General features: G+C 43.6%; 1 protein-coding gene across 2 annotated transcripts in view; it reads right to left on the reverse strand.

The window, feature by feature from the left end:
• vps52 (VPS52 subunit of GARP complex) overlaps positions 1 to 25,128 on the reverse strand; it is a 95,698-nt gene that overhangs the window by 1,928 nt on the left and 68,642 nt on the right. For both annotated transcript variants that reach the window (XM_063047866.1, XM_063047867.1), the window contains exons 14-18: positions 20,203 to 20,326; positions 17,139 to 17,234; positions 3,395 to 3,502; positions 2,606 to 2,671; positions 406 to 517 (exon numbers count right to left, since the gene is read on the reverse strand). In XM_063047866.1, the coding sequence (XP_062903936.1) occupies positions 406 to 517; positions 2,606 to 2,671; positions 3,395 to 3,502; positions 17,139 to 17,234; positions 20,203 to 20,326 (506 nt within the window). The remainder of the gene's footprint in view (positions 1 to 405; positions 518 to 2,605; positions 2,672 to 3,394; positions 3,503 to 17,138; positions 17,235 to 20,202; positions 20,327 to 25,128) is intronic.

Consider the following 25,128-nt stretch of genomic DNA (forward strand, 5'->3'; position numbering starts at 1 on the left):
ACCATTTTTCAGATGGGAAGCAAATTCAGAAGTCAAAGGTACAAAAGGACTTGTAAGTCCTCATGTAGGATTCCAAAGGTTAACTTTGAAATTGAGTTGGTGGTAAGGAAGGCAAATGTAATGTTGACATTTGTTTCGAGAGGACTGGAATATGAAGGTAACCTGAGGCTGTATAAAGCATTGGTCAGACCAATGAGGAGGAGGGGGTGCCACTGTGGGAGGGAGGCTGCAGAGAGGTGTGATGTTTGTGACTATTAGAGCGATACCTTAGGACCAAAACTGACCGACAGATGGTGATGGTGGTCTCCCAAAGCTCGGAGTTAGGTTGGACCCTGCACAGGGCTTGCTGTGTGGTGGGGGCAGGGGGGTGGTCTCTGCTTCTGCCTGGATCCATTCCACACTTACCCTCCTCACTTTTCAGCTTGTCCGCCTGACCTTTCTCCATGAGGCTCTCCGCCTCCTTCACAAATGCAATCATCCCTCCGAATGGCGGCGAGAGGATCTCCTCGATGAACTCCTGCCAGGAAACACACACAGGTATCAAAATGAAACCCAGTACAGACCCAGAAGGAAACAGGGCAATATCGGGTATGTACACGATGGGAAACAGGGCAATATCGGGTATGTACACGATGGGAAACAGGGCAATATCGGGTGTGTACACGGTGGGAAACAGGGCAATATCGGGTGTGTACACGGTGGGAAACAGGGCAATATCGGGTATGTACACGATGGGAAACAGGACAATATTGGGTACATACACAGTGGGAAACGGCAATATCGGGTATGTACACGATGGGAAACAGGACAATATCGGGTATGTACACAATGGGAAACAGGACAATATCGAGTACATACACAGTGGGAAACAGGACAATATTGGGTATGTACACAGTGGGAAACAGGGCAATATCGGGTACGTACACGATGGGAAACAGGACAATACTGGGTACGTACACGATGGGAAACAGGGCAATATCGGGTACGTACACAATGGGAAACAGAGCAATATCGAGTACGTACACAATGGGAAACAGGACAATATTGGGTACAGACACAGTGGGAAACAGGACAATACTGGGTATGTACACAGTGGGAAACAGGACAATATCGGGTACGTACACGATGGGAAACAGGACAATACTGGGTACGTACACGATGGGAAACAGGGCAATATCGGGTACGTACACAATGGGAAACAGAGCAATATCGAGTACGTACACAATGGGAAACAGGACAATATTGGGTACAGACACAGTGGGAAACAGGACAATACTGGGTATGTACACAGTGGGAAACAGGACAATATCGGGTACGTACACAATGGGAAACAGAGCAATATCGAGTACGTACACAATGGGAAACAGGACAATATTGGGTACAGACACAGTGGGAAAAAGGACAATACTGGGTATGTACACAGTGGGAAACAGGACAATATCGGGTACGTACACGATGGGAAACAGGACAATATTGGGTACAGACACTGTGGGAAACAGGACAATACTGGGTATGTACACAGTGGGAAACAGGAACATCCCAGCACAGACACAGTGGGAAACAGGACAATATCGGGTACAGACACAGTAGGAAACAGGAACATCCCAGCACAGACACAGTGGGAAACAGGACAATATCGGGTACAGACACAGTGAGAACCAGAAAAATCCCAGCACAGACACAGTAGAAACCAGGAAAATCCCAGTACAGACAAGAAGGAAACAGGACGATATCGGGTACAGACACAGTGGAAACCAGGAAAATCCCAGTACAAACACAGTGGGAGACAGGACAATCCTAGTACAGACACAGAGGGGAAACAGAAAAATCCCAGTACAGACAGAGGGAAACAGGAAAATCCCAGTACAGAAACAGTGGGAAACAGAAAAATCCCAGTACAGACAGAGGAAAACAGGACAATCTCAGTACAGACGCAGTGGGAAACAGAAAAATTCCAGGACAGATGCAGCAGCAAATAGGAAAAGCCCAATACAAACTCTGTGGGATCAGGAAAATCCCCAGTACATACACAATGGAAAACAGGAAAATCCCAGTGCAGACACAGTGGGAAACAGAAAAATCCCAGTACAAACAAAGAGGGTAACAGGAAAATCCCAGTACAGACACAGTGGGAAACCGGAAAATCCCAGGTAAAGTGGCAGTCATGTACTATTCATTCTTGGGCTGGGAATACTGAAACTGAGACTGGGAATGTTGGAGCAAGAAATCAGAAATTCTGAGCCACAGGGTGTCAGGGATGTTGGAGAACAGTCTGGATATATTGGGGAAAGGAGATCAGGAATGTGGGAGTACGCATCAGAATCGAAGAATAATCCACTATTTGTAGGCTGGGAATGTTGGGAGCATGGGAGCTAGGAACATTGGAACACACCCCCTCCCACACACACCCCCCGCAGTTCCCATTCTAGGAATGCTACAAAATGTGCAGCTGGCCTCTCAGTTCACAGGCTGGCGATGCCAGATATTCAGGAGCACGCCAATGTCTGTAACCCCACGTTACCCGTGGCTGAGGTTAACCGCCAGGCATCAGATTGCAATCCTTGTCCTGGCCTGTCCAAAAACTGGATGAGGAGGGGTTACTCACTTGAGTTCGAGCACCCAGAAGCTGCTGGAAACTCTCCACCTCCTTGCTGTCATCAGCCGCCCGCTCCTGGAGACAGAAATTCCAGGATAAGGAGCAGGTATCATAGTGACTGGCATACTGACACATCCAGAGATGTACTGGATGTGGTTGTGTTACAGAAGCTGACACGCTAACCAGCTCCATTTCTTGCCCGTACTTCAAACCCCTCCCAACGCCCTCTCACACCCATCGCCCAACCTTGTCTCTTACCCCCTCTCCGTGTGACCATAAGAGATAGGAGTATTCAGCCCATTGAGTCTGTTCTGCCATTTTATCATGTCTGATTTATTATCCCTCTCAGCCCCATTCTCCTGCCTTCTCCCCATAATCTTTGACTGCTTGACTGATCAGGAACCTGTCAACCTCAGCTTTAAATACAGTCAATAACTTGGCCTCCACAGTTGTCTGTGACGATGAATTCCACAGATTCACTACCCTCTGGTTGAAGAAATTCTTCCTCTTCTCTGTTCTAAATGGACGTCCCTCTAGACTGAGGCTGTGCCCTCTGGTCCTAGATTCCCCCACTACAGGAAACATCCTCTTCACATCCACTCTATCTGGACCTGTGAATATCCAACGGTTTCAATGAGACCCCCCGCTCATTTTTCTAAACTCCAGTGAATACAGGCCCAGAGCCATCAAAAGCTCCTCATACGTTAACCCTTACATTCCTGGGATCATTCTCATGCTCTCCAATGCCAGCCCATCTTTCTCGGATAAGGAGTCCAAAGGGGAGAGGATGGGACTCACCATTAAGACGCCCAGCATCATGTCATAGTTGTTAATGAGGAAGATCAGCTGCTCCCTCCGAGACGCAAACTCCGCTGCCATCCGCAGCACAAAGTTCTCCACCTCCACCTGAGCGGCCGAGGACAAACAGTGTCATTAGAGTCTGAATCAGAATCAGGTTTAACATCACCAGCGGTTGTCATGAAACTTGTCCTTTAGCAGCAGCAGTACAATAACAAAAAAAAACATAATATAAGAAAAAATACATAAAAAGTAAATTAATACGTAGTGCAAAAAGACAGCAAAAACACGGGAGGTGGTGTTCATGTGTTCATTGTCCACTCAGAAATCTGATGGTGAGGGGGAAGAAGCTGTCCTAAAATGCTGAGTGTGTGTCTTCAAGCTCCTTGATGGTAGCAATGAGAAGAGGGTATGTCCTGGGTAATGGGAGTCTTCACTGATTGATGTCACCGTCTACTGAACATGCCCTTGGTGCCCATCAGGGAACTGGCTGAGTTTGCAACTTTTTGCAGCAGTTTCTGATCCAGTGCAGTGGCCCCTCTACACCAGACAGTGCTACAACCCGTTAGAACACTCTCCACCATACATCTGTAGACAGTTGTGAGAACATTTGGTAACATACCAATTCTTCTCAAACTCCTGATGAAATATCGCCACTGTTGTGCCTTCTTTGTAATTGCATCAATATGTTGGGCCCAGGACAGATGCTCAGAGATGTTGTCACCCAGGAACTTGAAACTGCTCACCCTCTCCACTGCCGACCCCCCGACAAGGTCCGGGGTGTGTTCCTGGACTTCCTCTTCCTGAAGTCCACGGATTTCTTGGTGTTACTGAAGCTGAGTGTAAGGTTGTTGTTTTGACTGATCTATCTCACTCATTACTGCCCGTCTGTCACCCAGAAGGAGTGTGTGCGCAGGGGAGGGGGACGAGAAAGAGCCCATCATGCTGGCCAGCAAGACACTGCATAAACAGGGTGACACAGTAACGCATCGGTCAGCGTAAATATTTATTTTCTGTTCAGAGTTACAGGATGGTAACAGGACCTTCCTGCCCAACGAGCCCACGCCACCCAGTTAAACGACACTTGCAGCTCATCCTCGTACTGTGTTGGACGTTGATGCAAACAACACATTTCACTGTATGTTCACTGCGTGAGTGGGCCAGTGAAGGAGTGGAGCTTTGAGGCTTTGACTCGAAAGGCTTCGACAAGAAGAGGCGGAGGACAAGCTAGCTCGCAGTTAGTCTTTACAATGTCTCCTGAGACGGTGATGTGCCTCTCATGTGAGATGTGGCAGTCTTGGGGGAATGCCCCTCTCCTGCAGAGTCACATCTGCCAGAAGCGCATACGGCTGGGCGATCTGGAAGACTGTGTAAGGAATCTGGAGCAGCAGCTGGATGACCTTCGGCTCATAAGGGAGAATCAGGCAGTCATAGATGAGAGCTACAGGGAGGTAGTCACACCTAGGCTGTCGGAAGCAGGTCGTTGGGTGACAGTCAGAGGGGGGAAAGCGAAGGTGAGCAGACAGGTAGTGCAGAGCACCCCTGTAGCCATTCCCATGAATAATAAGTTTACCTTCCTGGATACTGTTGGCGGGGACGACCGACCAGGTGTGAGCCACGGTGGCAGGGCCTCCGGCACTGAGTCTGACCCTGTGGTGCAGAAGGGTGGGACGGAGAAGAGGAGAGCTGTCGTCATTGGAGACTCTATAGTCAGGGGAGCAGACAGGAGATTTTGTGGACGTGAGAAGGACACCCACATGGTTTGTTGCCTCCCGGGTGCCAGGGTCCGGGATGTCTCTGACCGGGTGCACGGCATCCTGGTACGAGAGGGAAAGCAACCAGAAGTCGTGATTCATGTTGGTACAAACGACATAGGCAGGAAGAGGGATGAAGTCCTGAAGTCTGAGTTTCAGGAATTAGGCAGAAGGCTGAAGAACAGGACCTCAAGGGTGACGTTCTTAGGATTGCTGCCAGTGCTACGTAACAGTGATGGTAAGGATTGGAGGAGATGGCAGTTGAATGCGTGGCTGAGGAGTTGGTGCAGGGAGCAGGGTTTTAGATTTTTTGATCATTGGGATCTCTTCTGGGGAAGGTGGCACCTGTACAGATTGGATGGGTTGCACCTGAACTAGAGGGGGAGCAATATCCTTGCAGGTAGGTTTGCTAGCATGGTTCGGGAGGGTTTAAACTAATTTGCGAGGGGGATGGGACCCAGAGCGATAGAGCAGTGAAAGAAGTGCATGGAGTAAAGCCAGATCTAACATACAGAGAGGCTTTGAGGAAAGAGAAGCAGAATAAACAGTGTAAAGACAGTAACGTAGAAGGGCTGAAATGTGTGTACCTCAATGCAAGAAGCATCAGGAACAAAGGTGATGAACTGAGAGCTTGGATACATACATGGAATTATGATGTAGTGGCCATTACAGAGACTTGGCTGGCACCAGGGCAGGAATGGATTCTCAATATTCCTGGATTTCAGTGCTTTAAAAGGGATACAGAGGGTGGAAAAAGGGAAGGAGGGATGGCATTACTGGTCAGGGATACTATTACAGCTACAGAAAGGGTGGGTAATGTAGCAGGATCCTCTTTTGAGTCAGTATGGGTGGAAGTCAGGAACAGGAAGGGAGCAGTTACTCTACTGGGGGTATTCTATAGGCCCCCTGGTAGCAGCAGAGATACAGAGGAGCAGATTGGGAGGCAGATTTTGGAAAGGTGCAAAAATAACAGGGTTGTTATCATGTGTGACTTTAACTTTCCTAATATTGATTGGCACCTGATTAGTTCCAAGGGTTTAGATGGGGCAGAGTTTGTTAAGTGTGTCCAGGATGGATTCCTGTCACAGTATGTGGACAGGCCGACTAAGGGGAATGCCATACTAGATCTAGTACTAGGTAATGAACCGGGTCAGGTCACAGATCTCTCAGTGGGTGAGCATCTGGGGGACAGTGACCACCGCTCCCTGGCCTTTAGCATTATCATGGAAAAGGATAGAATCAAAGAGGACAGGAAAATTTTTAATTGGGGAAAGGCAAATTATGAGGCTATAAGGCTAGAACTTGCGGGTGTGAATTGGGATGATGTGTTTGCAGGGTAATGTACTATGGACATGTGGTCGATGTTTAGAGATCTCTTGCGGGATGTTAGGGATAAATTTGTCCCGGTGAGGAAGATAAAGAATGGTAGGGTTAAGGAACCGTGGGTGACAAGTGAGGTGGAAAATCTAGTCAGGAGGAAGAAGGCAGCATACATGAGGTTTAGGAAGCACGGATCAGATGGGTCTATTGAGGAATATAGGAAGCAAGAAAGGAGCTTAAGAAGGGACTGAGAAGAGCAAGAAGGAGGCATGAAAAGGCCTTGGCGAGTAGGGTAAAGGAAAACCACAAGGCATTCTTCAATTATGTGAAGAAAAAAAGGATGACAGGAGTGAAGGTAGGACCGATTAGAGATAAAGGTGGGAAGATGTGCCTGGAGGCTGTGGAAGTGAGCGTGGTCCTCAATGAATACTTCTCTTCGGTATTCACCAATGAGAGGGAACTTGATGATGGTGAGGACAATATGAGTGAGGTTGATGTTCTGGAGCATGCTGATATTAAGGGAGAGGAGGTGTTGGAGTTGTTAAAATACATTAGGACAGATAAGTCCACGGGGCCAGACGGAATATTCCCCAGGCTGCTCCACGAGGCGAGAGAAGAGATTGCTGAGCCTCTGGCTAGGATCTTTATGTCCTCGTTGTCCACGGGAATGGTACCGGAGGATTGGAGGGAGGCGAATGTTGTTCCCTTGTTCAAAAAAGGTAGTAGGGATAGTCGGGTAATTATAGACCAGTGAGCCTTACGTCTGTGGTGGGAAAGCTGTTGGAAAAGATTCTTAGAGATAGGATCTATAGGCATTTAGAGAATCATGGTCTGATCAGGGACAGTCAGCATGGCTTTGTGAAGGGCAGATCGTGTCTAACAAGCCTGATAAGAGTTCTTTGAGAGGGTGACCAGGCATATAGATGAGGGTAGTGCAGTGGATGTGATCTATATGGATTTTAGTAAGGCATTTGACAAGGTACCACACGGTAGGCTTATTCAGAAAGTTAGAAGGCATGGGATCCAGGGAAGTTCGGCCAGGCGGATTCAGAATTGGCTTGCCTGCAGAAGGCAGAGGCTGGTGGTAGAGGGAGTACATTCAAATTGGAGGAATGTGACTAGTGGTGTCCCACAAGGATCTGCTCTGGGACCTCTACTTTTCGTGATTTATATTAACGACCTGGATGTCGGGGTAGAAGGGTGGGTTGGCAAGTTTGCAGACGACACAAAGGTTGGTGGTGTTGTAGCTAGTGTAGAGGATTGTCAAAGATTGCAGACAGACATTGATAGGATGCAGAAGTGGGCTGAGAAGTGGCAGATGGAGTTCAACCCGGAGAAGTGTGAGGTGGTACACTTTGGAAGGACAAACTCCAAGGCAGAGTACAAAGTAAATGGCAGTATACTTGGTAGTGTGGAGGAGCAGAGGGATCTCGGGATACATGTCCACAGATCCCTGAAAGTTGCCTCACAGGTGGATAGGGTAGTTAAGAAAGTTTATGGGGTGTTAGCTTTCATAAGTCGAGGGATAGAGCTTGAGAGTCGCGATGTAATGATGCAGCTCTATAAAACTCTGGTTAGGCCACACTTGGAGTATTGTGTCCAGTTCTGGTCACCTCACTATAGGAAGGATGTGGAAGCTTTGGAAAGGGTACAGAGGAGATTTACCAGGATGCTGCCTGGTTTAGAGAGTATGCATTATGATCAGAGATTAAGGGAGCTAGGGCTTTACTCTTTGGAGAGAAGGAGGACGAGAGGAGACATGATAGAGGTGTACAAGATAATAAGAGGAATAGATAGAGTGGATAGCCAGTGCCTCTTCCCCAGGGCACCACTGCTCAATACAAGAGGACATGGCTTTAAGGTAAGGGGGTGGGAAGTTCAAGGGGGATATTAGAGGAAGGTTTTTTACTCAGAGAGTGGTTGGTACGTGGAATGCACTGCCTGAGTCAGTGGTGGAGGCAGATACACTAGTGAAGTTTTTTTTTGTTTTTTTTTTGTTTTTATTTTTTTTATTTTCAAAAAGAATACATGAAAAGATAAAATCTACCCCCCCTCCCCCCCCATATATAGTCCTACCTAAAAGAAAGAAAGAAAAAAAAAGAGCCGCCTGGGTATTGGAAGGTTTCCACATGCTCCATGGGATTCAAAATGAATTTTGTATAATTATTCGTTACTTTCCCCAAGTAACCAAATTCTTTGTCGGAGCACTTAAATATGCCATCCTATCTTTTGTAAATAAGGGCGCCAAATATTCAAGAATGTTACATAATTATCTCTTAAATTATAAGTACTTTTTTCAAGTGGAATAGAACTAACCATTTCATTATTCCAACGATCCATACTTAAATACGAATCAGATTTCCAAGTAACTGCTATAGACTTCTTAGCTACTGCCAATGCAATTTTTATAAATTCTTTCTGATATTTATTCAATTTAAGTTTCAGTTTTATCCCTTCGATATCACCTAATAGAAATAATACAGGGTTATGTGGAAGTTGAATTCCAGTAATTTGTTCCAATAACATTCTTAAATTTATCCAAAAGGGTTGAATTTTAAAACAAGACCAAGTAGAATGTAAAAAAGTACCAATTTCTTGATTACACCGAAAACATTTATCAGATAGATTTGAATTTAATCTATTTATTTTTTGTGGTGTAATATATAATTGGTGTAAAAAATTATATTGTACTAATCTAAGTCGAACATTTATTGTATTTGTCATACTGTCCAGACAAAGTCTTGACCAATTTATTTCATCAATATTAATATTCAGATCTGTTTCCCATTTTTGCTTTGACTTATGGGTTCCTTGTTTAATTGTCTGTTCTTGAATCAAATTATACATACAAGAAACAAATTTTTTAATTTTTCCTTTTTGAATTAAAATTTCAATTTCGTTAGGTTTTGGCAAAAACATTGTTTGACCCAGCTTACCTATTAAGTAAGCCCTTAACTGAAAGTAACAAAAGAAAGTATTATTAGATATTTTATATTTATCCTTTAATTGTTCAAATGACATCAATATACCTCGCTCAAAACAATCTCCTATAAATTTAATCCCTTTTTGGTACCAATTATATAAAAGTTGATTGTCCATTGTAAAAGTCTGTTTTGAAACAAAGGTCTCCTTGCTAATAGAGATTTCTGTGTTTCCTTATCAACATTTATCTTATTCCATAGATCAATCAAGTGTGTTAATATAGGAGATTCTTTCTTTTCCCGTATCCATTTAGATTCCCATTTATATATAAAATCTTCAGGTTTATTTTCTCCTATCTTGTCTAATTCTATTTTAATCCATGCTGGTTTTTGATCATCGAAAAAAGATGCAATAAATCTAAGTTGATTTGCTTTATAGTAATTTTTAAAGTTTGGAAGTTGTAACCCTCCTAACCTAAATTTACATGTCAGTTTTTCCAATGATATTCTTGACATTTTACCTTTCCAAAGAAATTTTCTCACAGATTTATTTAACTCTTGAAAAAATTTCTGTGGCAATTGTATCGGTAATGTTTGAAACAAATACTGTAATCTAGGAAATGTATTCATTTTTACAACATTGACTCTACCTACTAATGTTATTGGTAGTATCATCCATTTGTCAAGATCTTCTTGAATTTTTTTCAATAGTGGTAAATAATTAAATTTATATAAATTCTTTACATCACTATCAAGTCTTATACCTAAATACTTTATACCATTTACCAGCCATCTAAATTGGGTTACTAATTGACATTGACTATAGTCTCCTTTAGTAAGAGATAAAATTTCACTTTTATCCCAGTTTATTTTGTAACCTGATACCTTCCCATATTCATCCAATCTAGAAGATAATTTATGTAATGAATGTTGTGGGTTTGTTAAATAGATCAAAACATCATCGGCAAAAAGATTAATTTTATATTCCTCTTGGTTAACTCTAAAACCCATAATATCTGGATCCAATCTAATTAGTTCTGCTAATGGCTCTATTGCCAATACAAATAGAGCAGGTGATAATGGACAACCTTGTCTAGTTGACCTTTTTAGCTGGAATGGTGTTGAAATTTGAGAGTTTGTCACTACTTTAGCTTTAGGGTTAGAATTTAAAGTTTTAATCCAATTTATAAAAGACGTTCCTAACCCATATTTTTCTAATACTTTAAATAAAAAATCCCATTCTAATCTATCAAATGCTTTTTCTGCATCCAAAGCTACTACTATACTCTTCTCATCCCTTTTTTGTGCCAAATGAATTATACTGAGTAGCCGAGTTACATTATCTGCCAATTGTCTATTTTTAATAAATCCTGTTTGATCCATATGTATTAATTTTGGTAAATATTTAGATAATCTATTCGATAAAATTTTTGCTATTATTTTATAATCCGTATTCAATAAAGAAATAGGCCTGTATGATGTTGGTTTCATAGGATCTCTGTCCTTTTTTGGCAATACTATTACAATCGCTGTTGAAAAAGATTCTGGAAGTTTATGTATTTTTTCTGCTTGACGTATTAGTTCCATAAAAAGAGGAAATAATAAATCTTTAAATTTTTTATAAAATTCAGGTGGAAAACCATCTTCTCCTGGAGATTTATTACTTTGAAGTGATCCTAAAGCTTCTTCAACTTCTTTTAATGTAAAAGGCATATCTAATCCCTCCTGTTCTTCCAAATTCAATTTTGGAAGAGAAACTTGTGATAAAAACCTTTCTATCTCATTAACATCGTTTTGGGATTCTGATTGATATAATTCAGAATAAAAATTTTTAAAGGTTTCATTTATTTCAAGAGGTTTATAAGATATTTTATTTGCCCTTGTTCTAATTGCATTTATTGTTTTGGAAGCTTGTTCTGTTTTCAACTGCCAGGCAAGAATTTTATGTGCTCTCTCACCTAACTCATAATACCTTTGTTTAGATCTTATAATTGCTTTTTCCGTTCTATATGTCTGAAGCGTATTATATTGTAACTTCTTATTGACAAGTTGTCTTCGTTTTTCTTCTGACATATATCTTTGTGATTCTTTTTCTATTCTTGTAATCTCTTTTTCCAATTGATCTAGTTCTGCCATATATTCTTTCTTAATTTTAGACGTATAACTTATTATCTGTCCCCTAAGATATGCTTTCATCGCATCCCATAATATAAATTTATCCTCCACTGAATGAAAATTTGTATCCAAAAAAAATTGAATCTGCTTTTTCATAAAATCACAAAAATCTTGACGTTTTAATAATGTTGAATTAAATCTCCATCTATAAGCCACTTCTTCCTTATCAGCCATTATTATTGTCATTAATAAAGGCAAATGATCTGATAATATTCTTGCTTTATATTCCATATTTTTCACTCTGTGTTGAATATGCATTGATAATAGAAAAAAATCTATCCTTGAATAAGTTTTATGTCTATAGGAATAGAACGAATAGTCTCTTTCTTTAGGATTGATTCTTCTCCATATATCAATCAAATTTAAATCTTTCATCAATGATAAAGTTAGATTTACTACCTTCGATTTTACAACAGCCTTGGTTGATCTATCCAAGACTGGGTCTAAGCAAAAATTAAAGTCTCCTCCAATTAATATTTTTTCATGTGCATCCGCCAAATTCAAAAAAGTTTCTTGTATGAATTTTGCATCATTTTCATTTGGTGCATAAATATTCATAAAAGTCCATAGTTCGGAAAAAAGTTGACAATGTATAATCACATATCTCCCCGCAGAATCAGTTATTACATTTTGTATTCTAATTGGTAACGTTTTATTGATCAAAATTGCTACTCCCCTCGCTTTTGAATTAAATGAGGCCGTAACAACATTACCCACCCAATCTTTCTTTAGTTTCTGATGTTCTGTTTCTGTTAGGTGTGTTTCCTGTAAAAAAGCTAAATCTATCTTCATTTTTTTAATATATGTTAAGATTCTTTTTCTTTTCACTGGTCCATTAAGCCCATTAACATTAAAACTCAAAAAATTCAATAAATTAGTCATTATTCTTAACAAAGTTACTCCAATCTAAAACATTACTTATCTTCTCAACTCTCATAGTTCCTTGGGGAATCTCTTTAAACTTCACCATGATGCTATGTGTTCCCCCCCCAACCTTCCAGGCAAAAAGAGAAAAAAAAGATAGAAAAAAAAAAGAAAAAACAAAATACCCCCCCACTAATGTTGTGAATGAAAAGATACACAACACTACCCCCCTCCATTTTACGGGTCGCGGCAAAAGCCACGCTTGCACACATGATTAACGTAGCAATCGATCAGTGCTTCTTCCAGCTCCCCCGCAACAAAAAAAGTTATATATATATAAACAAAATTAGTATTATTATTCCCAGCTAATTTCCTCCAGTGTTAACCTTTCTTACCCCCCTCATATAATTAATACTATATTTATACATTCATCCAGCTTCAAAAATCCAACAAATCCATTCTTAAGCCCAATCTTCATCTTCAATCTATCTCGCTCTCCTGAGTTTGTTCTTGTATCTGGTGAATATTCAGAGAATCTTGCACAAACTGCTCTGCTTTCTGGTAGTCATCAAAAAATCTTTTTTCTCCACCAGACAAAAAAATCTTCAAAGTTGCAGGATAACGCAGTATAAATTGATAACCATGCTCCCATAGGGTTTTTTCCACTGGATTAAACTTCTTCCTTTTCTTCAAAAGTTCGTAACTTATATCAGGGTAGAAAAAAACTCTTTTCCCTTTAATTATCAATGGCCCTTTTCTATCTTTGGCAGCTCGAACAGCTGCCTGAAGAATCCTTTCCTTGTCTTGAAATCTTAAGAATTTTATTAAAATCGATCGTGGATATTGGTCATCTTTTGGTTTTGGTCTTAACGCTCTATGTGCCTGCTCAATTTCAATTGATCGAGCCTCCTCTCCCATTTGCAAAACCTCCGGGATCCATCTTTGAAAAAATTCTATTGGCTTTTCTCCTTCCATACCTTCTGTAAGACCAACAATTTTAATATTATTACGTCTACTGAAATTTTCCAACATGTCCACTTTCTCCAAGAGTCGGTTTCTTTCCGAGTTCCAGACAAGCAAATCATTTTCTGTTTTTTTCACTCTATCATTCATAAGCCCCATTTCTCTTTCCATCTTCTGAAGCTTCTTTTCCATTTTGTCCTGTCTTTCCATAACTTTATTATAGCATCTCTTCGTATCTCTTAGCTCCTCTCTTACTTTCCTTAATTCAGCCGTTGATTGCAATACAGCCTCTCTTATGTCTCTATCATCTCCTTTACTTCCACTCGCTTCCAATTTCTTCCTCCTCTTCTTCATCTGTGTTCTCTGCAGAATCCAGTTCTGACTCTGAGTCACTTTCAATTGCAGTGGGTGTCGGTTCTTGTAGTTTGCGTTGTGTCGATTTGCGCATGCGCAATTCCGTTGTCTTCTTCGGAGCAACCGTTGCCACCGCCGTTGCTCCCTGTTCTACCGAAGGAGATCCAACCTGAGTCCGAGGCTCCATCGTTGCAGTAGGCCCTTTTTTCTTCCCGTCTTGCGGCTGCTTCGCAACAGCAGACTTCTTTTGTTGCGGTTTAGGAGGCATATCGTAAAGTAATCTTACAAAGTTTATAAATAGTTTTCAAAAAATATTTACCAACTTTGTTTTACTTAAACGGTACTTTACTGATTTGTTGCAGGAGAGCTGAATTTACACGTCTCAATCCCACGTCATCACGTGACGCCCCCCTAGTGAAGTTTAAGAGACTACTAGACAGGTATATGGAGGAATCTAAGGTGGGGGCTTATATGGGAGGCAGGGTTTGAGGGTCGGCACATCATTGTGGGCCGAAGGGCCTGTACTGTGCTGTACTATTCTATGTTCTATGTTCTATATGTTTTGATGTGTGTGTGACGCAAGACTAATCCCTTTAAAAGAACCAGAACAGCCGGCCAGGAGCTACAGGGAGAAACCCACATTTTCATTGCTCTGTGCGGCCCAGGCACTGCCCCAGATAAGCAGACTCACCACTGAGCCACACCACACAACCTTGCCCCGGATCCCTGGCTCAATCCCGTTGGTCAGGCTGCTGCGGGAGGAGGACCCCACTCATGCATGACGATGAGTGTAGGCTGAACATCGAAAAGGCCACTGGCACAGAAACCACACATGGCTGGCATTGGAGAGAGTTCAGGGGAGGTTCATGAGAATGATTCTGGGAGTGAAAGGGTTAACCCATGATGGCCCTGGGCCTGTACTCACTGCAGTTTCGAAGAATGAGGGCGAATCTCACCGAAACCTATCGAATACAGAAAGGCCTTCATAGAGTGGTTCCATTAGACAGACGCAGCATAGATTCACAAAGGGCAGGTCCTGTTTGACAAACTTACCGCAGTTCTTTGAGCATGGAATGAGTGCAGTGGATAGAGGGGAACAGTTGGATGTCGTATACTTCGATTTCTAGAAGGCGTTTGATAAGGTGCCGCACAAGAGACTTATAAATAAGATACAGATGCATGGAGTCAGAGGAAGTGTATTGGCATGGATAGTGGATTGGTTAACCAACAGAAGCAGAGAGTTGGTATAAATGGGAGACAGTCTGTGGTGAGTGGGCACCCGCAGCTGTTTACCATTTACATCGATGATTTGGAAGCGGGGACTGAGTGTAGTGTAGCAAAATTTGCTGCTGACACTAAACCGAGTGGAAAAGCAAATTGTACAGAGGATGTGGAGAGTCTGCAGAGGGATATAGATAGGTGAGTGGGCCAAAGTCTGGCAGATGGAATACCATGTTGGTAAATGTGAGATCATCCACTTTGGAAGGAATAATAGAAAAGCAGATTATTATTTAAATGGTGAAAGATTGCAGCATGCTGTTGTGCAGAGGGACTTGGGAGTGCTTGTTCATAAATTGCAAAAAGTTGGCTTGCAGGTACAACAGGTTATTAAGAAGGCAAACAGAATGTTGGACTTCATTGCTAGAGGGATTGAACTGAAGAGCAGGGAGGTCATGCTGCAACTGTACAGGGTACTGGTGAGACCGCACCTGGAGTACTGTGTGCAGTTCTGGTCTCCATACTTGAGGAAGGATATACTGGCTTTGGAGACAGTGCAGAGGAGATTCACCAGGTTGATTCCAGAGATGAAGGGGTTAACCTATGAGGAGCGATTGAGTCGCCTGGGACTATACTCTTAAGTTCAGAAGAATGAGAGGGGATCTTATAGAAATGTATAAAATTTTGAAAGGGATAGATAAGATAGAAGAAGGAAAGTTGTTTCCATTGGTAGGTGAGACTAGAACTAGGGGACATTGCCTCAAGATTCAGGGGAAGATTTAGGACGGAGATGAGGAGAAACTGTTTTTCCCAGAGAGTGGTGAATCTGTGGAATTCTCTGCCCAGGGAAGCAGTTGAGGCTTCCTCACTAAATATATTTAAGAAACAGTTAGATAGGTTTTTACACAGTAAGGGAACTAAGGGTTATAGGGAAAAGGCAGGTATATGGAGCTGAGTTTACGGACAGATCAGCAATGATCTTATTGAATGGTGGGACAGGCTCGATGGGCCAGATGGCCTACTCCTGCTCCTATTTCTTATGTTCTTATGAGTGGATTTAGAGAGAATGGGGGGGAGGGGGTCTCGGACCAGAGGCACAGCCTCAGAGTAGAGGGATGTCCATTTAGAACAGAGGTGAGGAGGAATTTCTTCAGCCAGAGGGTGGTGAATCTATAGAATTCATTGCCACAGACGGCTGTGAAGGTCAAGTCATTGGGTGTAGTTAAAGTGGAGGTTGACAGGTTCTTGATTAGTCAGGGGGTGAAAGGTTATGGGGAGAAGGCAAGACAATGGTGGTGCAGACAGATGGGCTGAATGGCCTACTTCTGCTCCTTTCTGTCATGGTCTTATTCCAGCAGAGCCATTCTGCAGAAGCTTGATGAGGTTACTATTTAGAGGGCCACTCACATTTGCATTATAATAAAGTTAGTGGTCCTGGAAGCTGTTCACCCAGGGCATACGTACACACACTCACACACACACGGAGCTAGGAGGTAGGGTCTGGCCCTGGGGTGGCTTGTCTGGAGATCAAAGGCCCAATGCCTGCAGGTCTGAGAGGCCAAGCCTGGAGGTGCCCTGCCCCGGTGTCTCGAAATCAGAACCAGAAATCAGGTTTCACGTTTTTGGCATATGTTGTGAAATTTGGTGTTTTACACCAGTGCAGGTCATAATAAAAAACTATAAATTATAGCAAATATATATATAAATCAAATCAAATAAGCTGTACAAAAAGAAAGCAAAAAAAATTAACAGAAGTGGTGAGGTGTTGTACGTGGGTTCATTATTCATTCAGAAATCGACTGACAGGGGAAGAAGCAGCTGAGTGTGTGTCTGGGTGTACCTCCTCCCTGACGGTAGCAATGAGAAGAGGACGCGCTCTGGGTGATGGAGGTCAGTAATGACGGAAGCCGCTTTTTTGAGGCATCAGCTTTCGAAGTCCGTGATGGAGACGGAGCAGTCTGGGAGGGTGAGTGCACGGGTGGTGGAAAAGGGGGCCTGTCTTGGTTGGTGTTGTTATTGTTTGTGTTATTCTGCTGAACACTGTCAGTATGCTATGGTGGTGCTGGAATACGTCACCACACCTGGGTGCTGCCCCAGCACATTCTCAGGTGTTACACTCTGGGATTTGAGCAACGCCCATTCACTGTGAATGCTGAGCTGGGCAGAAACACCGACCTGAAGCTGTGCGAGCAGATTATGCGTCTTCTCATTCGGGTACGTTTCATTGATGCTGACGATCGCTGAGGAGAACTCTGCATACCTTCTGGTGACCTGCGGGGGGAAGTGACCACAATACACAATCAGTGAGGGATGAAAGAATTGAATTGAATTGACTTTATTTCTTACATATTTCACATACGTGAGGAGTAAAAATCTTTAAGTTATGTCTCCATCTAAATGTGTAATGTGCAATCATAGTAATTTATAATAAATAGAACAATCAATGTAATATAGAGTACACTCAAATCAGCGTGAGTTCATCAGTCTGATGGCCTGGTGGAAGAAGCTGTCCTGGAGCCTGCTGGTCCTGGCTTTTACGCTGCGGTACCGCTTCCCGGATGGTAGCAGCTGGAATAGATTGTGGTTGGGATGGCTTGGGTCCCCAGTGATCCTACGGGCCCTTTTTACACACCTGTCCTTGTAAATGTCCTGACTCATGGGAAGTTCACAACTACAGATGTGCTGGGCTGTCCGCACCACTCTCTGCAGAGTCCTGCGATTGAGGGAGGTACCGTTCCCATACCAGACAGTGATGTAGCCAGTCAGGATGCTCTCAATTGTGCCTCTGTAGAAAGTTCTTAGGATTTGGAGGCCCGTACCAAACTTCCTCAACTGTCTGAGGTGAAAGAGGTGCTGTTGTGCCTTTTACACCACACAGCCCGTGTGTACAGACCACATGAGGTCCTCAGTGATGTGGATGCCGAGGAACTTGAAGCTGTTTACCCTCTCAACCCCAGAGCCATTGATGTCAATAGAGGTTAGCCCATCTCCATTCCTCCTGTAATCCACAACCAGCTCCTTTGTTTTTGTGACATTGAGGGAGAGGTTGTTTTCTCGACACCACTGTGACAGAGAGATGACTTCTTCCCTGTAGGCCACCTCGTTATTGTTTGCGATAAGGCCAATCAATGTAGTGTCGTTGGCAAATTTAATTAGCAGGTTTAGAGCTGTGGGTGGGGATACAGTCATGGCTATACAGGGAGTAAAGAAGGGGGCTTAGTACACAGCCCTGAGGGGCTCCTGTGTTGATAGTCAGGGGGGTGGAGGTGAGGGAGCCCACTCTTACAACCTGCTGGTGATCTGACAGGAAGTACAGGATCCAGCTGCACAAGGCAGGGTCAAGGCCGAGGCCTCTGAGCTTCTTGTCCAGTCCGGACAGAACTATGGTGTTGAATACTGAATTGTAGTCCAAGAACAGCATTCTCACATAAGCATCCTTCTTCTCCAGATGTGTAAGGACGGTGTGTAGAGCTGTCGTTATTGCGTCAGGTACACAATCAGTGAGGGTCGAGGGAGGGACCACAGGTACACAATCAGTGAGGGTCGAGGGAGGGACCACAGGTAGACTATCAGCCTCTTGACCAAACAGTGTTAGAGTTATAGAGCCCTGCAAGAACAATACCTGGCCTTTGGCCCATGTAGCCCATGCCAAACTAGTCTGGTTCCATCAACTCACCACTGGACCATAGCCCTCCATACCCCTCTCATCCATGTACTTCTCTGAATTTCTGTTAAACGTTGCAGTCGAACGCACATCCACCACTTCTGCTGGCAGTTCGTCCACACTCTCACCACCCGCTCAGTGAGAAGTTCTCCCTCAGGATCCACTGACCTCTAGTTGTACTCCCACCCACCCTCAGTGGAAAAAGCCTAATTGCATTTACCCTATCTATTCCCCTCATTATTCTGTATACCTCTATCCAATCTTTCCTCATTCTCCTGCACTCCAGGGGGTAATGTCCTAACCTATTCAACCTTTCTCTATTACTCAGGACCTGAAGTCCTGGCCACAGCCTTAGAAATTTCCCTGTTCTGTTTGAATCTTATTGACATCGTTTTCTGTACAGAGGTGACTAGATCTACACATAATACTCAAAAATTGACTTCACGAACATCTTAGACAACTTCAACATAACTACCCAACTCCTAGACTCAGTACTTTGATTTATAAAAGCAAATGTGTGCTATGCTCTCCTTATGCCCCTCTCCTGTGACACCACGTTGAAAGAATTATGGACATCTGAAATGTTTGAAACAGGAAGAGAATCTTCAGCCCGCAATGTTGTGCTGAACCGATTGAGTTAGTCATCTAATTGTGAATTAATCTCTTTTGCCTCCTCCATGTCCACATCCTTCCATTTTCCTCACACTCATGTGCCTATCTAAACATCTCGTACGCAGCACATTCCAGGCACCCACCGCTGTCCGTATAAATAAAAACTTGCCCTTCAAGCCTCCTTTGAAATTACCCCCTCTCACCTTAAATACATGCCTTTTGGTATTAGACATTTCACCTGTGGGAAAAAGATACTGTCTTACTCTCTTCCGCCTAACTCTGCCATGGACTGTCCCAAACCCCGCTGTGAAAGGAGGAGGATTTGGCCTGCGTGTTGCAAACCCATCCTGTAAAAACATAACCTGCAGAAATGACAGCAGAGGCTCCAAAGGCCTCAGTCCCAGGCCAGAAAGGATCTTTGCTTGGAGGATGTATAGCTGGCCAACACCTAGACGTAAAGCACTGGCCCAGAACAGAGGGCTCTGACAAGCTGCTCTTGGCGGCCTAGGCTCCAGTAAATGTGAGTAGGCTCTTTCCACTTAGATTAGGAGAGATAAGTACGAGAGGACATGGCTTTAGGGTGAGGGGGAACTTCTTCACTCAGACAGTGGTGGGAGTGTGGAATGAGCTGCCATCTGACGTGGTAAATGCTGGCTTACTCTTATGTTTTGAGAATAAATTGGATGGATACATGGATAGGAGAGGTCTGGAGGGTTTTGGACTGAGTGCAGGTCAATGGGACTAGCGGAATAAAGTTTCGGCACAGACTAGGAGGACCGAATGGCCTGTTTTCTGTGCTGTAGTGTTCTATGGTTCTATGGTTCTAAGGGGATGGGCTTAAGAAGACGTCTCTTATACCTCTCAGGCTGTGCCTGGGACGTGAGAGTTGTGTTAGCCTGTCCAACACTCTAACATAACCGGCAACCCCACCCCCCAGCCCTCAGAGGCCCGGGAGACCCTTACGTAGTGTGGGCGGGTGTCGAGGGCACCAAGTCTCTGTGGGTCTGTGTTACGAATGCTCTGAATGTTCAGCTCCAGGATGTATTCAAACCTTGGCCAGAGGATTTCCAGTAGGGTGTCCCAGTACCTGCAAAGTTCAATATTGTTTAACGTCATTCCTGTACACAAGGGGAAAGGAGAATGAAATAATTTTCACTCCACATCCAATGCAGCACAAAAGAAGCAATAGAAGATAAAGAACACAATAATAATAATCATAAAAAACATAAAGGTAAATACATAAGATAACTTCTATACATACATATGTGCCTAGACTGTACACAAGGTGACTAATGGGAAATAATAAAGTAGTGGTGGAGTTTGTGGTGGAGGTGTTGATCGGCCTTACTGTCTGGGGAAAGTAACTGTTTTTGAGTCTGGTGTAGCCTCCTCCCTGATGAGAGTGGGACAAGCAGTCCATGAGCAGGGTGAGTGGGATCCTTCATGATCACACACACACACACAAACACACAGAAACACACACACGCAGAAACGCACACACACACACACACACACACACACAGAAACACACACACACAGAAACACACACACACATACAAACACACACACACACACACACACACACACACACACACACAAAAACACAGAAACACACACACGCAGAAACGCACACACACACACACACACACAGAAACACACACACGCAGAAACGCACACACACACACACACACACACACACAAAAACACAGAAACACACACACACATACAAACACACACACACAAACACACACACACACACAAAAACACACACACACAAACACACACACACACACACAGAAACGCACACACACACACACACCCACACACACATACACACCCTGTTACTCACTGGCTCAGTGTTACCTGCTCCTGTCTGAAATTGTTTTTTCATCAAAATAAACTTCTTAAATAATAAAAATAAATATTTACAATAATAAACTTATGCTTTCCATTCTTACGCATAGTCAATGCTTTCAGGACTATTGGGAAATAAGTGGAAGTGGGTGCAGAGATCTCCCCGGATGCTGTCTGGATTGGTGACCATGTCTTACGAGGATAGGTTGAGCAAGCTACAGCTTTTCTCTTCGAAGCAAAGGAGGATTGATAGAGGTGTATGAGATGATGAGGCGTAGATCAAGAGGACAGCCAGAGACTCTTTCCCAGGGCAGAAAGGGAAGTACACAGTGGGGGGGAGGAGATGACAGAGGTAGTTTTTTAAATCTACACAGAGTGAAGGGTGTGTGGAATGCCGTGCCAGGGATGATGGTAGAAGCAACAACATTATGGATATTAAAGATAGGCACATGGATAGGTAAATGGAGGGCTTTCTAAGATGGGGAGGGTTAGACTGATCTTGGAGTAGGTTAAAAGGTTGGCACACATCATGGGCTGAAAGGCCTGTACAGCACTGTACAATTCAATGTTATGCTCTAGTCAGGGCTTGTCCATATGGCTTTGTGTGGGGCAGACTGAGGAAGTGTTGTAGTAGCTATACCAGACCTGGTTAAACCGCGTATGGAGGGTTCAGTTCAGACTACCTGCAGGTCATTAGGATCAGATAAACTTGTCCCCTGGAAGTTTTAGACCACAAGACTATAAGATATAGGAGCAGGAGGAGGCCATTCCGCCCATCGAGTCTGCTCCACCATTCAATCATGGCTGATCCGATTCTTCCACTCATCCCCACTCCCCTGCCTTCTCCACATCCCCTAATCAAGAACCTGTCTATCTCTGCCTTAAATACACCCAATGACTTGGCCTCCGCAGCTACTCGTGGCAACAAATTCCACAGATTTACCACCTTCTGACTAAAGAAATTTCTCCGCACCTCAGTTTTAAATGGACGTCCTTCAATCCTGAAGTCGTGCCCTCTTGTCCTGGACTCCCCTACCATTGGAAATAACTGCCATATCTAATCTGTTCAGGCCTTTCTATGAGATCCCCCTCATTCTCTTGAACTCCAGGGAATACAGCCCGAGATCTACCAGACGTTCCTCATATGGTAACCCTTTCATTCTTGGAATACTTCAAGCAACACACATCAAAGTTGCTGGTGAACGCAGCAGGCCAGGCGGCATCTCTAGGAAGAGGCGCAGTCGACGTTTCGGACTAACTGAAGGAAGAGCTAGTAAGAGATTTGGAAGTGGGAGGGGGAGGGGGAGATCCAAAATGATGGGAGAAGACAGGAGGGGGTGGGATTGAGCCAAGAGCTGGACAGTTGATTGGCAAAAGGGATATGAGAGGATCATGGGACAGGAGGCCCAGGGAGAAGGAAAAGGGGGGGGGGGAACCCACAGGATGGACAAGGGGTCTATTCAGAAGGACAGAGGGAGAAAAAGGACAGAGAGAGAGAGAAAGAATGTGTGTATATAAATAAATAACGGATGGGGTACAAGGGGGAGGTGGGGCATTAGCGGAAATTTGAGAAGTCAATGTCCATGCCATCAGGTTGGAGGCTACCCAGACGGAATATAAGGTGTTATTCCTCCAATCTGAGTGTGGCTTCATCTTTACAGTAGAGGAGGCCATGGATAGACATATCAGAATGGGAATGGGATGTGGAATTAAAATGTGTGGCCACTGGGAGATCCTGCTTTCTCTGGCGGACAGATGGTATCCAGAACTAGATGGCACAGCCTCAAAATTAAGGGGCAACCGTTTCGAATGAAGGTAAGGCGGAATTTTTTTTTAGCCAGAGGTAGTAAATCTGTGGTATGCTCTACCACAGCCTGTGGTGGAGGCCAAGTCCATGCATATATTTAAGGCAGAAGTTGATCATTTCCTGATCAGTCAGGGCATCAAAGGATACGGCAAGAAGGTAGGTGTAGGGGATTGAGTGGAATCTAGGATCGGCCATAATGGAATGGCAGAGCAGACTCGATGGGCTGAATGGCCTAATTCTGCTCCCATGTATTATAGTCTTATAGACCATGCCAGAATCAAGTGTTTTTTTGAAAGATCATGACCAATGCATCCATTATCTCTTCAGCAACCTCTCTCAGGGCACTGGGATGTAGTCCATATGGTCCAGGTGACATCCATCTTAAGACCTTTGAGTTTGCCTAGCTTTTGTAATAGCAATGGCACTCTCTCCTGCTCCCTGACACTCACGGACCTCTGGCACACTGCTAGTGTCTTTCACAATGAAGATTGTTGCAAAGTACTCATTAAGTTCATCTGCCGTTTCTTTGTCCCCCATTCCTACCTCGCCTGCATTATTTTCCAGTGGTTCAATATCAACTCTCAACTCCCTTTTACTCTTCACATAACTAAAAAAAACTTTTTATATCCTACTTTTCATTATTGGCTAGTTTGTCCTCATATTTCATCTTCTCCCTTCTTACAGCTTTTTTAGATGCCTCTTGTTGGGTTTTAAAAGCTTCCCAATCATCCAGCTTCTCACTCACTTTTGCTACCTTTGATATTGAACTTTTTACTGTTGGACTTCGGCCACATTCCACCGTGATACAGCACTGGCGGCACGGGAGGTCGTTCCTGCCTGTGGCCATCGAATGTGCAGCTCCTCCTGTGGAGGGTCAGACACCCTGAGCCAATAGACTGGTCCTGGACTTATTTTCCATCTGGCATAGTTTTGCATTTTGTTGTTTGATTGTTGGAGTTTTTTATATTGCTATATTTACGTTCTATTCTTGGTTGGCGCTGCTGTAACAAAACCAAATTTCCCTCGGGATTAATAAAGTATATCTATCTATCTATCTACCTTATATGCCCATTCGTTAGTCTTTATGCAGTCCTTAACTTCCCTTGTCAGTCATGGTTGTCTCCCCCTGCCACTTGATAACTACTTCTTCTGTGGGACATATCTATCCTGCACCTTGTGAACTATTTCCAGAAACTTTAGTTGCTTTTGCTCTGCCAGTATCCCCACCAGTGTGCCCCTCCAATTAAACTGGGCAAGCTCCTCTTTCACGCCTCTGTAAGCCCCTTTATTCCATTGCGATACTGATACATCTGACTTGTGCTTCTCCCTTCAAACTGCAGTATGAATTCAATCATATTATGGTCACTGCCTCCTAAGGGTTCCTTTACATTAAACTCCCTAACAAGATCTGGGTTATTACACAACACCCAATCTAAAATAGGCTTTCCCCTCGTAGGCTCAAGCACAAGCCGGTCCAAAAAGCCATTCCGTAGGCATTCAACAAAATTCCATCTCTTGCGATCCAACACCAACCTGGTTTTCCTAATCCCCTTGCAGCTGGAGGTTCCTCATTACAATTGTGACATTACCCTTATTACATGCCTTTCCCAGCTCCCCTTGTAATCTTCACCTCACATCTTGGCTACTATTTGGAGACCTATATACGATTCCCAAAACGGTTTTTTAACCCCAGCAGTTTCTTAACTCCACCCACAGAGATTCACATTTGCTAACCCTGTGTCACCTCTTCTTAAAGTTATAATCCCATCTCTTACCAACAAATAACACCACCACCTACGCCTTCCTGCCTGTCCTTTCGATACAAAGTATATCCTTTGATGTTAAACTCCCAACTATGATCTTCTTTCAGCCACGACTCAGTGATACCACAACGTCATACCAACCCATCTCTAATTGCACCATGTTCATCCACCTTATTCCAAATGCTACCTGCATTTAAATACAGCACCTTCAGCCCTGAATTCTTTGCTCTTTTGGTTGGTGCCTCTGTGGTACAATTTAACTCTGCTCTGTTGGCATTTGTACCCAATCATTGGTCGATTGGTAAGAAACTGTTCCTAAAACATTGAATGTGTGCCTTCAGCCTCCTATACCTCCTCCATGATGGTAGCAATGAGAAGACGGCATCTCCCAGATCATGAGGGTCTTAATGGTGGATGCCACCATCTCGAGGCATTACCTTTCATGACATATGTCAGTAAAAATAA

This window comes from Mobula hypostoma, chromosome 5, assembly GCF_963921235.1.
Source record: "Mobula hypostoma chromosome 5, sMobHyp1.1, whole genome shotgun sequence".
NCBI classification, from domain to species: domain Eukaryota; kingdom Metazoa; phylum Chordata; class Chondrichthyes; order Myliobatiformes; family Myliobatidae; genus Mobula; species Mobula hypostoma.